Source organism: Bos indicus, chromosome 19 (genome assembly GCF_029378745.1).
Source record: "Bos indicus isolate NIAB-ARS_2022 breed Sahiwal x Tharparkar chromosome 19, NIAB-ARS_B.indTharparkar_mat_pri_1.0, whole genome shotgun sequence".
In the NCBI taxonomy this organism is placed as follows: Eukaryota; Metazoa; Chordata; class Mammalia; order Artiodactyla; family Bovidae; genus Bos; species Bos indicus.
Window position 1 is genome coordinate 48,282,792 of NC_091778.1, and position 18,141 is coordinate 48,300,932.

Genomic DNA, 18,141 nt, shown 5'->3' on the forward strand with positions numbered 1-18,141 from the left:
AAAACAGCACTGAGGTGGACAGCACAGGAAACAATAAAATTTATATTACCGTTTCATAGTGTTTTTATTTGATCACTCGTGGTGGCAGAACGTGAATCTTCTTTGCATTAGGATCTAAATGTCTCCGTCCAGCTCTGAGCCCAGACGTCCCAAGTAACTTTTCTAAGGTCGCTCAGGAAAGGAGAGATGGACGTGGTCCTGGACTCTCTAACACCCTCTCAGTCCAGTGTTGTGCGCTGCGGTGACCTGTTGCATAATACGGAATAACTGTGGTTTGTCTTCTCTTTTATGAAATTTCCATTTGATCCTCTGAGATCCGCCAGCAGTCCGGTTGCTGGTGAGAGCGATGCTGTCTTCTGGGACGTCCAGGGACAGATTTCCCCTGGCTTTCTGGATACAGCCCCCATCTAGCAAAATCATGACACCCCTTTGCGACAGGGACGCTGACATGGGGTTCACACAAATGCTAAAACAAGACTTGCAAATGTTGGCGCTCCGCACCAGGCACGGGGGCCCTGCCTTCCCCTCCCCCATCTTTGCCCGGGTGGCTGAGCCCTGGGCTCCGCCCCTTCCCAACCCGGCCGGAGGAGGGGTGGGTCCTGCTCCGCGTGGAGGTAGCGGCCGCTGGAGACGCTGGCAGAAAGAGGCGGGACGCAGGGGGCGCCAGTGGCCCGGGTCTGGCCGCCTGGGTCAGCCGCGCGCCCCCGCCCCGCCACGCGGTGAAGTTTGCGGAAAGTTTTGCACAGCCAGCCGGGGAGTTGTGACGCAGCGTCTGGGGCTCCAAGCCCGGACCGAGAAGCGAGAGAAGGCGAGGCTGGGAGAGAGGGAAGCGGAGAGCGAGAGGAAAAGAGTGCACGCCGGGGTCCTCCTCGACCCCCCGGATCCTCCTCTCCCGCTTCCCCCTCTCCCTCCCGGGCCCCGCGCCCGCCCGCTCTTCCTCCCCTTCCCCTCCCACGCTGCCCGCTTCCCTTCCCCGCTGCCCCTCCAGCCCTCCTCCCCGGGTCTGCGCTCCTCCCTCCGCCCTCCCTCCTCCCGGCCTGCCTCCTTCCCTCCTCCTCCTCCCCTCCTCTCCCCGGGAGGCATCACTTCGTCCCGGCCCGGAGGAAGACGCGAGCCCCTCGCGGGCGGTCACCACAGCCCAGCACCCCTGCAGCCACCGCGCGCCGCGCCCGCGCTCCCTCGGTCCCCGCATCCCCCGCGCGCCACGCCGCGGGCATGGGGCCCGGCCGGCCGGCCCTCGCGCCCTGGCCTCATCACCTGCTGCGCTGCGCCTTGCTCTTCGGGGGTCTGCACTTCGGCCGCCCGGCCGCCGCCGCCGCCGCCGCCGCCGCCCTCCCGGGTAAGGCGCTTCCAACTTGGTCAACTTCGGGGGCCGGGCGCGGGGAGCGCCGGGGAGCGGGTCTCTCTCGACTTTTTCCTCCTTTCCCCCCCCGCCCCCCGCCTTTGCAGGACGTGTGTGCGTGTGTGTGTGTGTATGTGTGTGGCTGGGTTTTAAAAAATCGTCTCCGCTTTTCTGAAAGCGGGGCAGAGGGTGGCGGGGAGGACAGGGGTGAGGAAGGAGGAGCGCGCCTGGAGGTGGGGGAGGACCTGAGTGGAACCAGATGTGGCGGGCGGCGGGGGAGGGGAGCCCGGGGGTCTCGAGCTGCCTCGGAGGAAGAGGGCGGGCCCCGGGAGGACCCCCGCGCCCGCCCTCTAGGACCACCCGGCGCCTGCCCTGCGCTGGGCCCAGGGACCTGCAGGGCGCGTCTGGGGAAACCAGCGGAGACTCCAGGCCGGGCTCCTTGCTTTGCTTCGGGACCAAAGCGTTATTGTTGTTTTTGAATTATTCGTTAGGGCTTGGTTGCCCTTCCTGGCACCTCGGGGGTGTTGGTATTTTCTTTTCCACACTTGGTCTTCAAAGGACAGCCCGTGGCGGGCGGCATCCGCATCAATTGAACGGAGCTCTGTGGGGCAGTTTTGTGTCATCAGAAGGATGTAGCAGGCTTCGGCAAGGGTGTGTGTGTTTGTGTGTGTGTAGTGAAGAGAGTGTTGTGTGGGCGGCTCTGACCCAACTGGCACCCCTCCAGAGTGGACAGATCTTGGACGGCCAAAGAGCTGCTAACGATGCACAAACCCGACCAGCAGAAAACAAAAACCCAAAGCTGTGTCTTCTCTTCCTGCTGCTCTTTCAAAGGGTGACAGTGAAGTGTGGGGACAGACAGACCCACTCAGCGGTAATCCCAGGGGGAAAGGGGAAGATCTGCTTGCGGGGGTGGAGGGGGGGGCGGTGGCGGGGGGTACGCAGGAGTCAGAGCTGGAACTACCCGGGAGTGTGGTTATTACAGCCCAGGTGCTGGGCCTATGGAAAAGGCTTGGTCTTGTTTTATGTTTAATTTAGGGATGAGGCTGAGTGAAAGGGGACAGTCAGTGCAACGTGTGTAGTTTTGTGCAAAGCCCAGACAGCCCCCTGGAGGATCCGGGACCTCTAGCCATGGCCAGTGCTTGCTGAGTTTGCCTGCCCGCCCGTAGGGGACCGAGACACTTATCTGCCCAGATTGTGCCCAGCCACTGCGTGAGGTGGGGGCTGGGGTGACGCATATTCATGCCGAGCAGACCCCGCCTGCTGAATTCCAGACCCACCTGGAACTGAATATCAGACAAACAGAATCCAAGCAGTAACTCCCCACCCGCTGCAGGTCAAGGCACCCAGGCTGCCCCCTGCCTTGCCTTGCTGCTCTCCTGCATGCAGTTTCGCCCCCTGTGAAGGCAGGCCCGGTGGGAGGGGTGGAGGAGCCATTCCCAGAGCCCCAGAGCACATTGTAAAGCCAGGCAGGCCCTGGGAGGGTTGTGGCCAGAGTGCTGACTCAGCCTTTTCCCCTGTGGCGCCTTTGACAGAGTGAGCTGGAAATGCCTGGGTAGAGGCTGGGTCTGGGGAACCGCCTGGAGTGGCCCTCTGCCTCTGGGTCTCCTCCTGGCCCCACTTTGCCCTTCCTCAGGCTGTGTCCGTGGGTTTGAAGCCCCCATAGCCGTGGAGGGGCCTGTCCCTAGTGGCACTGCATTGGTCACTCTCGAAGAAGCTTAGGTGTGAGCAGGGGTGGATGGAGGGGACATGGGGTGGGGATGGCCTGGTCCCCAAAGCAGCAGTTGAGCAAGACGTTGCAGGTCCTTCCCTGCTGTGTTCCCTCGGCCTAGAATACTCCTCTTTCAGCAAATTCCTTCTTCATCCCCCTCTACCTGACGAATTAGGTGGTCCCTGGGAAGAATTTACCAGCACCAGGATCCGAATGGCCCCAGGAAATGCTTGTGGGAGATAGGATTTGGTTTGGCAGGCCAGCCCTGCTGGGTGAAACTTACCCTGGGGGCAGGGTGCTTCCTGACCACCAGGAGAGGAGAGGATGGGACACCGCAGAGCCCCTTGGTGTGGGATGGCAGAATCCATCTTTTCTCCACCATCCCCTGTGGAGTACCCAGAGGAGTACCCACACAGCTTGTGGCTGGAAGACTCTCTGTTAATTGCAGTACTGATGCATTTTTGTAGCTTTTACTGCTCAGTGCTGAGCCAAATACTTGGGGAGGAAGGAAGGTACAGAGGAGTCTAAGTTGCATCCTCAGAGAAAGAAAATTTTGTTGGTGGCACAAGAAACTGTGAGGCAAGGGGTCACCAAGGCCCCCAGGAGGGAGGCAGGGAGGAGAGCAGAGCAGGGAGACCGGGAAGGCAAGCTGGGCTGTGCTGGAGAGGCTGTGGAAGCTGGCCTGGCTGGGGTGGAGAGATCCTGAGTAGGGTGGGGGAGAAGCTCGACTGAAGAGGAAACTGGCCAGGTTTCCAAGAGGCCAGAGTGGGGGAACGACTTGCTGGCTGGCGGTGGGGAGCCCTGGAGAACCCCTGGGAGTTTCTGAGCAGAGGAATGAGGTGCGGATTAGAAAGAGGGCTGCTGGGAGCCCCGGGGATCAGGTATCCAGGTGCAGGAGCCAGGATACCTTGGGAAATCTTTCCATGGGGACAGACTCTGCTGTCTAAAGGACAGGGAGGGAGGCATTCCTTTGGAAAGGCATCAGGTACTTGCTGCTACTGCCGGAGTCAGCCAGACAGATCGCCTGCACTTCCGGCCCAGGTCCTGGTGAGTCATGGAGTTCAGAGCCTTCTTACTGCCCCCATCCGCCCATCCGCCTACAGAAGTCAGTCTTCCTTGCTCCCCCGACCTTCTGTGAGCTGCCAGGGCTGAGACAGTGCCCAGCTGAGCTGTGGTTAGTGCTGAGATCTGGCTCTCCCCTGGGGTGACGTGAACAAGGTGAGGGCGTAGGCAGAGGCGGCCAGGGTCTTGGTCCCCATCTCACACAGGAGAGAAATCTCAGCTTTCTGAGGCCTGTAGGGTGTGGTTGATTTGGGCCGATGAGAGGATTTCAGAAGCCCCATGAAGTTCTCAGAAGAGCATTCACTTGCATTCACCACTAATTTCAGCATTGAATAGGAGCCCCGTTGCCCCTTCAGCAGGGTTAAGTGGTTTCGCAGTGGCTACCATTCTTCAAGCGCGGGGCGCGGGGCTGCACGCGTGCTGTTCGGGCAAGGGCTCTTCCAAGTCTCATAACCTCTCACACGTTGGCTGTCAACAGCTGAAAGATGTTAGGTTGTTTGCACAAGACCCTACCTCCTCGCCGCTAGAAGGTGGTCAAAGTGAGATTCAAACCCAGGTGTGGCTACTCAGCCTCGGCACTTCAGTACCAGACCTCGCTGAGAATCTGTTAAGATTAACACTGTGAAATAGGTATGTTAGGAAAGGCTGGAAAATTCTGTGGTAGAGGGTACCCCCCCACCCAGAGCTCCAAGTCCTCTGGAACGTGCTCTCCACATGTCCTCCAGAGGGGAGTCCCCGGAAGGGGTGGCGGGCATCCTCTGTTCTCCCCCAGCTGTCTGGTGTCTCCCCCCGTCCCCTGGACCCCAGACGCAGGGCTGGGCCCCCCTTGGTGTCCTCAGGGGATCTGAGGTGCCTGCTCCCAAGGGACTGAAGGGGTCCGGTGGAGCAAGAGCCCCACTACCCCGAGGTCAGGGGTTCATGTTCATTCAGCCAGTCTGTCAAAGGATGTTTACTGAACCTGGGCGGTGCTGCAAGCAGGAATGACCTCCGCCTTTTCTTGTGAGCCCACCTTCCCTGCACCCCCAGTGGGGGTCCCTGGGCTTGGAGGGCCTGGGCATTGCCAACAGGAAGTGTCCTTCCTGTTTAGTCCGTTATGAGAGGGGGGTGGGGGGCCACCAATTTCCCATAACTGGATCCTATAAAGCTGGGTGGGGTGGGCCATTGAGCGGTGACGCAGCTCTTGGACCTCACCCTGGGCCCTGCAGATCCCAGTTACTCCTCAGCAGGAGCTGTGTCGTCAACAGGCAGGATGAAGGCTGCACAGTGGCCTCAGCCAGCTCCAGCTCCTCAGAGGACAGGCTGGGCTGGGACCCCACCCTCGGCCCCACATGGAACTCCGGTGGCCAGTTAGGTGCCTTCCTGCCCTTCCCCCTCTTTGGATCCTCTGTCCCCTCTTCTGAGCCCCTTGACCATGTATACCCCTCCCATCCTGCCTGCCTGGCTGGGCCCATGCTCTCTGTCTCTCCTCAGCCCTGCCCTCCCCCAACTTGAGTTCCCCACCCCTAAAAAAGCCCTGATTGTGTTGCTAGATGGTGGCTAGGAACCCTCAGCTTCTTCTCAGGCCCCCACGCATTACCCCTGCTCTCCTCCTGCCTCCTTGAACCTTTGCCCCCCAACCTTATCCCCTGCCATCTTCAGGCCTTTGCACATACCCTTCCCTCTGCCTGGCATGCCCTCCCCTTCTTCTGGCCTGACTGCCACTGCCCTTCCTTCAAGACTCAGGAGTCTCAGAAGGACCCAAAGGGGTCCTGGTCACTGCTTCTTGGGCTCGCCTGGGCTAAGGAGACAAGCTCACAGAGGGTAAACACAGGGATAAACACCAGAATGGAGGGGTGGCCTTTTTTCCTTGGAGGTCATCTCTAGAAGGACACGGTGAGAAGCTGCTGTAGTGGGCTTGGAGCTCCTACAGGGAAAAACAGGAAGCCCATTGCCCAGACTCTCCCGACATCCTCAGAAAGTGTGTGGAATGGAGGGCAGACACAGCTCACCACAAGGTAGACTGAGGCAGGAGATGGGTGGCTGGGAGCACCCCGCCCTGCTTCCTCTTAGAGGTAAATCAGCACAGCTGTGTGAACTCGGGCAGAGGCTCCCGTTTCTTCATCTGTAAAAATAAAATAATAGTCCCTCATAGGGGTGTCATAAGACATGACATAATAGATGTATGAAATACATGAAACAATGCTGGACAGTCACGTCTCAGCAAATAATATTAAATTAGTGCTGTTTTTTATTATGGGGAGAGAAAACATGAAAAAATACAATCCTCAACAAAGTTCTAAATACCTGCAGCCACTTTTTTAATCAAAGTAGCTCTTTGATTATCCATTATTGCTTGGTGACACTTTGCTAACTACCGTTAAGTGCCTAAAAGTAACCATACTTTTTATGAAAGTAAATTTAAATCCTAAAGAAAAAAAAAATACCCATCCTCAGTTGTCTTTACCCCTTAAGCCACTCAATTTACTCCCCTCCTGCTGCTTCTCTTTATAATGAAACTTCTTCAGCTAAAATTACCTTGGAGCCAAGTTCCTGGGACTCTGCCCGTTCAGCTAATGGTCATTCCCCCTCATCTAGCCTTCCCCCTAAGAAGCTGCCTCCCAGGGGTTCTAGTAATTAGGCTTCCTAATTACTAAATCCCTGCCCCTGCTCTGGCCTCACCTTGTAGCATGTGTGCTGCCGATAGCCTGTTTTATAATACATGCTGTGTGGAAAATGGTCAGCCCTACAGGGGTAAAGTTTTAAAGATTTGAGGTCCTCACTTCCCTTGACCCGCAGCCTAACAGTAGTCACTGTCGGTAGTTGAGGTGACCCTCCCTTTTTTCTGCGTACACACAGACAAATACTCTTTTTACACAAACAGGACCATGTTTTATGCTGTACAATACATTAAATTGTATTTTGTAATATTCGTGGCCTTTCCATGACAGGCTTCAGAGCTGTGTCATTCTTAACGGTGCTCAGTAGTCCATTGGAAGGATGTACTGTCTTTTTTGGGTTTTTTGCTGCTTCCCTGTTGATGGACACTGTTTGGAAGTTCTCTCTCGCTCTGACCTCTGCAATGTGGTTTGCATCCGGGGTCTCCGCCTCCAGCCTCAGTCCAGAGTCCACATCGTTGCCAGACTTATGATCAAAAGGGCCGCTTTTATCGCCAGTCTCAACTTTCTGAACTGAGAATTTGAGGCCTTCCACGGTCAGGGTCTAGCCTGTCTCTTCAAACCCTTGAGCAAGTCGCGTTCGGATGCCCTGAGTCCTGCCTGTGAAGCCCCTGCTTCTCTCTCCGCCGCCAGGAGGGCGTGGCTCCGCAGGTGTGGCTCCGAGTCTCCGCTCTGACCTGCAGCCTTAGCCTTCTAAAAGGAGCGTTTCTCCCGTCTCCTTTCGCAATTCATCGCTGCCGCCGGCCAGGTGGAGACTCTTCCCTCTTCTTCGCCGACTGGAAGAACCTCCAGGGCAAGGCTTTGTCAACCCGGCACAGCCTCCCACCTTGGACACAGTTGCTGCTGCTAAGTCACTTCAGTCGTGTCCGACTCTGTGCGACCCCCATAGACGGCAGCCCACCAGGCTCCCCCATCCCTGGGAGTCTCCAGGCAAGAATACTGGAGTGGGTTGCCATTTCCTTCTCCAATGCATGAAAGTGAAAAGTGAAAGTGAAGTCGCTCAGTCGTGCCAGACCCTCAGCAACCCCATGGACTGCAGCCTTCCAGGCTCCTGTGTCCATGGGATTTTCCAGGCAAGAGTACTGGAGTGGGGTGCCATTGCCTTCTCCTTGGACACGGTATCCTTTAGTAAATATTAATTGAATCAAACAAAGCGGACAGGTGTTCCAAAGAGCTCCCCTCACAGGTTTTATTTAGTGTAATTGGCGTATAAGATTGTATTAAATTTAAGGTGTACACATAATGATTTGATGTTTGTGTATATTGCAAAATGGGGCTTCCCAGGTCGTGTGGTGATAAAGAATCCACCTGCTAATACAAGAGACTCTGAGATGTGGGTTCCATCCCTGGGTGGAGAAGATCTCCTGGAGTAGGAAATGGCAACCCCCTCTGGTATTCTTGCGGAAAATTCCGTGGACAGAGGAGCCTGGCTGGGCTACAGTCCATGGGATTGCAGAGAGTCAAACTCACTGAGCAACTCAGTACACACATTGGAAAATGATCTCCACATACGTTTAGTTATCATACTGTCCATCCCCTCACATGATGGTAAATTTATTCCTGTGATGAGACTTGTGTTTGTAGTAGTAGAAAGGCAATGAAGAGAGTTGCCCTTCCAGAGTTACAATCATGAAAAACATATGGCATTGAATTAAACAGAAAAAGAGTCCAGTAGACTGGAGTAAATTTCAAACATAGATCTAGACTGTTACAAGAACTAACGTGGGACATGCCAGAAACAACACACTGATATGAAAAGGAATCCGTGCTTGTAAATGGTATGGGACAACTGGATTATAATTTTAAAATTTTAGTTTCAATTTCTAGCTGATTGCAGCTGAGACAATTCAGCTGGCGAGTTTGTCATGTAGAAAGTGCAAAGATCACTAGAAATTAACTTTCAAAAATACATAATTAAGCTAGTGAAAACAGAAAACCTAATCATGGCACATCTGTGAGGAAACTCATCTGTATGACTGGGGCATGTAAATTAGTTCAGTTTTTCTGGATTCAGTCTTTCAGACAAGATGTAAGAAACTAGATAAGTAACACTTCATATCCTTTGACCTCGTAATTCCGCTTGGGGAATTTGTAAGTCATTAACCGCAAAAAGGAAAAAAAAAATGTTCATAGAAAGACTGTTTGTAGTAGCAAACCAAATTGGAAACCATCTAGAAGCCCAATAGCAAAAGCATAGCTAATAAACCAAGATATCTTAACACAATGGACAACTTACGTAGTTCTAAACAACAAATACAGAACTAATGCCAGTATGTGGAAATACATCTAAGAAGGAAACTTCTCATGACCACAAAACAAGCTTACAAAATAATTTGTAATTACTCTGGTAGTAATTAAGTGAAGATACATGGCTGATCCCTGACAAGCAGTTTCTCATTCATTCGGTTAGCTGTTGTTTTTGTTTTCCTGAGCGCTGATAATGTGCTACGTGTAGTATTTGATGCTGAGGACACCGAGGCAGGCATGGCTCCTGCCTTCCTGAAGCTTACATTTTAAGAGCAGCACCCCACCCCCAGCGGAGAGCAATGTTCCAGAAGCAAATTGCACCGATTTCATTTTAGGTGCAATTTTAAGTTTGTTAGAAGAAAGATGGAAGCAATAGACTGCTCAGAAATATCAGACACAGGGTCAGGAACCTGTCTGACCACAAAGAGAACAGCCCTGAGTCAGAGCAGCCTGGTCAAGTAGGAATTCAACAGGAAATGGCCTTGTAGTCAGTCTTGGTCCCCAAGGAAAGGGTTTGCTAACTTCACAGATGCTTAACCTCATTTCTGAGGATCTGAGGAGATAAGTAAGAGTGGTTTAGAAGCACTGTTTTACAGTAGCCAAAACAAAAATGAACCTTGAAAGAAATATGGATAATTATAGAGTAGAAACACACAATGAAATATAATGCAGTAGTAAACTGGCAGACCTCAATGCATGCATCAACGTGAGTGATTCTTAGAGACAAAATGTTGAGTGGGAAAAAAAACCTCAGAGGACTACATTGGTATTACACTCGGTCTCAAACGACTAGAAGAGTTGCGGGGAAAATGCAGTGAGCATTCGTATACTCTCCACCTGGAAGCACCAATGGTTAACGTTTGGCCACATTTGCTTTATCTCACTGTGTGTGTGTGCGTGTGTGCGTGTGCGTGCGTGTGTGTGTGTGCGCGCGCTCTGAAGCTTTGCGTTACTGATGACATTTCACATCAGTATTTCATCATGTATCAACTAAAAACAAAGACATTCTATAAAACCGTAATCACATCGAAGAAAGATAACAGATGCAACAGTTCTTTTTTTCTAATATGCAGTTTGTGTTTGAATTTCTCCAGTTGTCCCCACAATATCAGCTGTTGTTGAAGTCTAGGACTTAACTTGATGTCGTGTCTCTCAGTCTCTTTTAATCTAAAATGGTTGGTCTTTTTTTCTTTTATGACATTGCATATTTATTTATTTGGCTGTGCCAGGTCTTCATTGTGGCATGTGGGATCTAGTTCCTCAACCAGGGATCGAACCCAGGCCAGCTTCATTGGGAGCTTGGAGTCTTAGCCACTGGACCGCTGGGGAAGTCCCTATGACATTCCATTTTTGATGACTTCAGGCCAGTCGTTTGATAGAATGTTAGCAGTCATTTTATCTGATTGTCGAATCGTTAAATTCATGCTAAACATTTTTGGGAGGAAAAGCGCAGGTGTGGGACACAAATGAGTTCTTTCCATTGTGTCACATTACGTTAGTTTGTTCCCTTATTGGTGTTGCTGACTTTGATCGCTTGGTTCAGATGGTGTCTACCAGATTTCTCCACTAAAAAGGTACCTTTTCTCCTTTTATTTGGTAGATAATTTGACACTAAATGATATTCTTTAAAAAGCAAAGTTGCTCCTAGCGGCACTATTCATAATAGCCCCAAACTGAAAACTCCCCAGACGCCCATCAACAATGGAATGGTTCAGGTGTGGTGGCTCCACACAGTTCTAGCATACAGCACTGAGAATACAACACGTGTGACAGTGTGGAGGAAGCGCACAAAACTACTGAACCAGAAGCAAGGCATCCATGCCAAATGATCCCATGTATGTGAAGTGCAAAGAAGAGGGTAACACTGCCTGCAGTCAGACAGCGGTTACCCCTAGTGGAAGAAGCTGTAACCAGAAGGTGTCGCAGATAACATTTAGAAGAAAAACGGGAGATATCTGGAACATTTATGGCAAGAAGCTCATATAAACCAATGAGAAAAATGCAGGAACCTCCACTAGTTTTTTTTCTAATTATCATTGAATTTATTTGTTTTGGCTATACTGCGTCTTCATTGCGGAGCATGGGCTCTAGAGTGATGCAAGGGCTTAGTTGCCCTTTAGTATGTGGGATCTTAGTTCCTGGACCAGGGATTGAACCCATGTCCCCTGCATTGCCAAGTGGATTCTTAGCTACTGCACCACCAGGGAAGTTCCTCCACTAGTTTTAAGGCATTTAAGATGAGCCAATAAAGGCTGCGAACAGAGTTCACAAAGAAGAAATACTGATGTCCAATATGCTTTGGAAAATGTTTTAAATCACTAGCAATAAAAAAAAAAGATACCCTTCTCAGAGCACCATCAAAGTACCAACAAAGAGTGATGTAACAATACATTCAATATAATATTTATAATTGAGGAGAATCTGCTTACAAATTGAAGACCAGTAATAGCTAGAGAATGAGTAAATGAAATGTATGCTGTCATGGAATAGCATACAGCCGTTAAAATGGTTTTTACAAAATTAAAAGACACATTACAGTCCTTTTTCTAAAATGTTAAGTGCAAAACAAGACTCAGAAGCATTTGTTTGGGAGTGTAGTATATATCAATAAATGAACATAACTTGTATTTGAAGTAAGTAGGCAACATAAAATTGGTAAAGATCACACCAAAATTTAGCGGAAGTCATATGTATCAGAAAACTAAGATCATGGCATCTGTTCCCATCACTTCATGGGAAATAGATGGGGAAACAGTGGAACAGTGTCAGACTTTATTTTGGGGGGCTCCAAAATCACTGCAGATGGTGACTGAAGCCATAAAATTAAAAGACACTTACTCCTTGGAAGGAAAGTTATGACCAACTTTACTTTGCCAACACAGGTCCGTCTAGTCAAGCCTATGGTTTTTCTAGTGGTCATGTATGGATGTGAGAGTTGGACTGTGAAGAAAGCTGAGCACCGAAGAATTGATGCTTTTGAACTGTGGTGTTGGAGAAGACTCTTGAGAGTCCCTTGGACTGCAAGGAGATCCAACCAGTCCATTCTGAAGGAGATCAGTCCTGGGTGTTCTTTGGAAGGACTGATGCTAAAGCTGAAACTCCAATACTTTGGCCACCTCATGCGAAGAGTTGACTCTTTGGAAAAGACCCTGATGCTGGGATGGATTGGGGGCAGGAGGAGAAGGGAACGACAGAGGATGAGATGGTTGGATGGCATCACTGACTCAATGGACATGAGTTTGAGTGAACTCCGGGAGTTGGTGATGGACAGGGAGGCCTGGTGTGCTGCGATTCATGGGGTCACAAAGAGTCGGAGGCAATTGAGCAACTGAACTGAACTGAAGGGAGCCTTGTCAGGTGGGTCCAGCACAGAGGGGCCCGCCTGGCTGCAGAAGGGAAGAGTGGACACTGGGTGGGGGGTGGGTGGCCCCCAGGACTGAGACCCAGCTGGCTGGGACCTTGCTTAGTTTCCCAAGCCACTCCCCGCCTGCCCCTCTTGGTTTTTTGTTTTTTTTTTTAATGACGAGTTGGAGCTGGGCTTCACCTGCTGGCTGGCAAGAAGGCTGGTGTAGGAGGGTCACCCTCTGAGATGGGTTCCTGAAGGTGCACTCAGGATGCTCAGTAGCAAGAGCTGGACAATGGATGAGGCACCAGACTCAAGCTCTTTGCATTAACAGACCCTCAAATGCAAACCCCTTGTTCTTGGTGCTCATCAACCAAGTATTTACTCAAGGGACAGCCGGAGAGAAGGCAAACTCAATAATACATCTACTAAGTGGTGGTCCTTACGGACAAGATTGGAGTGCATATCAGATAAGTGCCAGTCAAGGGACAGGCTTTTGGAAGGCTTCCTCCTTTTTGAAATCTTTATGTGTAACAAATGAGAGAAATGGAAACCAGGTTAATACTCACTGAGCAGGTCTAATCTGCCAGGGTCAGTATTAGGCAATTGTACATGCCCCATATTTTTAATCCTCACATTGCTCCATTTCATGGATAAGGGAATTGAGCCAGCAAGGCTGTGAGCCAGATCACGCATCTCGTGAGTGGCAGAGTCCACGTCTGTTTGGTTTCCTGCGTGGTCTTGTTTTATTTTTGTAAACAAGTAAGTATGCGTTATAATATAATGGACATTAGGCAAGACAGAGAGAGAACTTTGCAATACTTACATTTACTCATGAACTTCTCTCTCTCACCCTGTTCCTCCCACCCAATTTCTTATTTTGTATTTTCCATGCTTTGCTCTTAAAGTTTTTCATTCTTGGTGTACTGTATAAATACAGGAAAGTGAACACCGTAAATGTTCAGCTCAATGAATTTTCACAAGTTTACAAAACCCTTGGGGGTCAGACTGGGTTCCCTTCACCGGAAGGCTTCACCCTCTTAGGCACCCACACTTTCCTGTTGCCCTCTCACTTCCTCAACAGCCAAGGATTGGATCCAGCAAATAAATAACATTGCCAGTATTACCAGTGCTTTCAAATGCGTTTACACATTTTTCTATAACTTCATTAGATATGTATATTTCTTCTTGATGAACTGCCTGTTCAGACATATTCTTTATCATCTCATCTCTTCAGGTCTTAGGGGCTTAAAATTACTGGGTCTCTATATTTTTTCTCATTGGCTTATATGAACTTCCTGCTGTGTTTGTTAGAAATATCTTTCCCCTGTTGGTTGTTCATTTAAGTTTTTTATTTTGGGGGGAATTCTCTGATGGTTCAGTGGTTAGGGCTCCAGGCTTTCGCTGCCAAGGGCCTGAGTTTAACCCCTGGTCCGGTAAATAGAGTCCCATAAGCCATGTAGTACATACAGTGCGTGTATATATATGTGTGTGTGTGTGCGTGTATGTGTGTGTCTGTGTATCTTTTTTAACCTCCCCCCCACACACACACACTTGTTTTTTTTTTTCAGTAAAGTTTACAAAACCCTTGGGGGTCAGACTGGGTTCCCTTCACCGGAAGGCTTCACCCTCTTAGGCACCCACACTTTTCTGTTGCCCTCTCACTTCCTCAGGACCCTCAGCAGCTCATCTGAACTTGTGGGCAGCTTCAGTTAGCAAACTTGAATAAAGCTGCAGAAGGACAATGTTATGTATATATTTTTTCAGGATCAGAATACATTTTGGTGATTATAAACAAATAGTACACAATTCAAAAGTTGAAAAAGTTTCAAAAAAAGGTTACGTAAAATTTCACAGCTAGGAAACAGCCACTATGCTGTCGAACTGTCTCCTCGCCTCTCCTCTCCTCTCTCTGTATAAAACTTGACATAAAGGTTTCAGTGTTGGCTTGTAACATTTTTTCATAGGCCAATGTGTCATCAGTGTGTTTCCACCCAGTGCTTCCATTGACTGTGTAAGATTCCATTATACAGATGTACCATAACTAGCCCATGTTAGACATTCAGGTCATATCTCTTTTTATTTGGAAAATACAAAGAGAAGAAAATAAAAATCACCAGCTGTCCCGTATGTCAGTAATAACCACTGTTAACACTTAGGCATGTACAGTGGTTCTGAGATTCTGGTGAGCCTCAGAATCACCTGGGAGTCTTATTTACAATGCAGATATTCCTTCTTTCTGAGCTTCTAATTCAGCAGGCCGGCTGTAGGGCTGGGGCTTTCCAGGTGGTGCTAGTGGTAAAGAACCTGCCTGCCAAAGCAGAAGAACTTGGGTTCGGTCCCTGGGTCCAGAAGGTCCCCTGGAGGACGGCACAGCAATCCACTTTAGTATTCTTGCCTGGAGAATCCCATGGGCAGAGGAGCCTGGCGGGCTACAATCCATAGGATCGCAGAGAGTCAGGAGTGAAACGACTTAGCATGCGCGCACACCTTAGGGCTGGGCATTTGCTCTGTAAACAAGCATGCCTGGAGATTTGGACTCCCACGTTTAATAAAAAGCATGCACAAAGGTCTTTTCAGACTTTACTTGATTTAAAAGTAAATAGAAACAAGGTCATATTATACATTGAATTTTTAAAAATCGGTTCCAGTGTGAACGTCTGTACGTGTCAGAATACTCCTGCAAGTTGATTAGTGTTGTCTGCGTAGTTTCGCATTGCATGAATGTATTTCATTTGGCTGTGTCAACGCCATGTTGTTGGACATTAATTTCCACCCAGTCATTGTTATCGGTAATGCTATGTAGCAAAATCTTTGCATAGATTCTTTTTTAAAATGTATTTCTTTTTAATTGGAGGATAATTGCTTTAGAGTGTAGTGCTGATTCATACCTCACCATGAATAAACTGCAAGCATACCTATGTCCCCTCCCTCTGTGCCCCTACCCTCTCCCACCGTCTAGGTGCTCGCAGAGCACTGAGCTGAGCTCCCTGCATCATACGGCAGATTCCCACCGACTATCTAATTTACATATGCTAATGTGTATGTTTCAGTGCTACTGGTCTCTCACTTCATCCCACCCTCTCCTTGCCCTGCTGTGTCCACAAGTCTGTTCTGTGTCTGCATCTCGATTCCTGTCCTGCAGATGGATTCATCAGTACATTTTTCTAGATTACATGTATATGCATTAGTATACAGTATTTGTTTTCCTCCTTCTGACTTACTTCATTTTGTTTAAGATCCTCTATTTTTATTTATTTAATTTTTTAATAAAAAATAATAAATTTTTTATTTAATTTATGTATTTAATACGCTCTATCCACCTCACTAGAACGGACTCAAATTCACTTTTTATGGCTGAGTAATATTCCACTGTATATAGGTACCACAGTTTCTTTATCCATTCATCTGCTGATGGACATCTAGGTGACTTTCAAGTCCTTGCTGTTGTAGATAGTGCTTCTGTGAACATGGGGCACGTGTTGTCTTTTTGAATTGTGATTTTCTCAGGATATATACCCAGTAGTGGCACTGTTGGGTCATATGGTAGTTTTTTCCCCTAGTTTTTAAATAAATTTCCATACTGTTCTCCATAGTGGTTGTATCAGTGTACAGTCCCACCAGTGGTGCCCGAGGGTTCACTTTTCTTCACATCCCCTCCAGCATTTATAGTTTGTAGATTTTTTGATGATGGCCATTCTCACAAGTGCAGATGACACCACCCTTACGGCAGAAAACAAAGAGGAACTAAAGAGCTTCTTGATGAAAATGCAAAAGCTGGCTTAAAACTCAGCGTTCAAAAAGCTAAGACCATGGCATCCAGTTCCATCACTTCATGGCAAATAGATGGGGAAACAATGGAAACAGTGACAGACTTTATTTTCTTGGGCTCCAAAATCACTGCAGATGGGGACTGCAGCCACGAAATTAAAAGACTCTTACTCCTTGGAAGAAAAGCTATGGTAAATCTAGACAGCATATTGAAAAGCAGAGACATTACTTTGCCAACAAAGGTCCGTTTAGTCAAAGCTGTGGTTTTTCCAGTAGTCATGTGTGGATGTGAGTGTGGACCATAAAGAAGGCTGAGCGCCGAAGAATTAATGCTTTCAAACTGTGGTGTTTGAGAAGACTCTTGAGAATCCCTTGGACTGCAAGGAGATTAAACCAGTCAGTCCTAAAGGAAATCAATCTTGAATATTCATTGGAAGGACTGATGCTGAAGCTGAAGCTAGAATACTTTGGCCACTTGGTTCGAAGAGCTGACTCATTGGGGGAAAACCGTCTGATGCTGGGAAGGATTGAGGGCAGGAGAAGGGACCGCCAGGATGAGATGGTTGGATGGCGTCACTGACTCAATGGACATGGGTTTGAGCAAGTTCTGCGAGATGGTGAAGGGCAGGGATGCCTGGTGTGCTGCAGTCCATGAAGTTGCAGAGTCGGACATGACTGAGCGACTGAACAACAATAATTCTGACTAGTATGAGGTGATACTTCATTGTAATTTTGATTTGCATTTTCATAATAACAAATGCTGTTGAACATTTTTTCATGTGTTTATTAGCCATCCGTATTTGCATAGATTCTTAATTATTTCTTTAAGTTGAATTCCTAAGAAGTGAACTCTGGGTCAAGTGTCTGTATTTTTGAAGACTGGACCGTCTTCTCCAGAAGTGTTTGCCTCCAGGGCTACTGCCACCATGAGTTCACTTGTGTGGGACAGTGAGGTGAGTCAGTTACTCTGCTCCTCGTCTCAGCGAGTCCTGCCAGCCGTCCAGTGGGCAGCACCAGCATAGCTTCTGGCACATTCCAGGTGCTCAGTACTTGGTCTGTGCAGTAAACAGGAGTATGGGCACTGAAGGATGAAGAGGTCGAATGACTAGTTCAGGAGCAGGAATTCAAACCCAGTGATGACCCCAGAGGCTGAGCTGTCTTAACCATGCTGTTGATTTTTCATTAATATCAGAGAGAGAGGGAATGTGATGGTTGTGGGAGGAGTACTCTTAAAACTATGCTCCTAAAATTACACTGACAGAATCAGAAAAAGGGAGCGAAAGGGTGGGGAGGGAGACGGATTTGGAGGGCCCTCACAGACATTCCTCTGTTGGTCAAGTCTGTTCTGCCATTGGAGGTCTGGGTGCTGTCACGGTGGTCACGTGTATACATATGGTGGTCTTGTGTACATATATGACCCTTCGTAGCTTCCAGGGCAAAGCAAGTCAAATCCCCAAACACTGAGCACCGAGTTGAGTTCTGTGGGAAATGCAGAGAGGTTCGGTTCCTTCAAAGATCTTAAGAAGATCTCCACTGTGTCTCTCTTCCCTCAGTTTTATTTACTTTAGAAACATTATAATAATAGAAAGTTATGCATAATTCCAACCTCCTGGCAACGTAGAAAAAATACTTCTTTTGCCATCAGGCCCCAATTCCAAAGTTCACAAGAACATGTTTCTTTGCACTTTCAGGGCTGTGTAAAGACACTCCTAGGACACTTATGTACCTTTCCATGAGAAAAAAGAGGTCGGGGAATGTGTTCCGTGAGTGTTGACTGCCATACGTGTTGTTCCCCTGATTAGCTGAAATGGTACTGTCACACAACAGATAATTTCATGTTTCCCTTATTGTCTTCTATTCATTGTCCACACGTGATCTTTTAAAATTATTATTATTACTTACTTATTTTGGCTGCCCTGGGTCTCCATTGCTGCACTCCGGCTTCTCTAGGTGCGGGGCACAGGCTTCTCACTGCAGCGGCTTCTCTTTTCGTGGTGCACAGGTTCTAGGGCAC

The 18,141-nt window shown here is 48.8% G+C and overlaps 1 protein-coding gene across 2 annotated transcripts in view; it reads left to right on the forward strand.

Moving 5' to 3' along the window:
- The first annotated feature begins 618 nt into the window (after positions 1-618).
- MRC2 (mannose receptor C-type 2) overlaps positions 619-18,141 on the forward strand; it is a 59,742-nt gene continuing 42,219 nt past the window's right edge. Inside the window, exon 1 of one of the 2 annotated variants that reach the window (XM_070773723.1) lies at positions 619-1,339. In XM_070773723.1, the coding sequence (XP_070629824.1) occupies positions 1,216-1,339 (124 nt within the window). In that variant the 5' untranslated portion in view covers positions 619-1,215. The remainder of the gene's footprint in view (positions 1,340-18,141) is intronic. The other variant, XM_070773722.1, reaches the window with a different exon arrangement.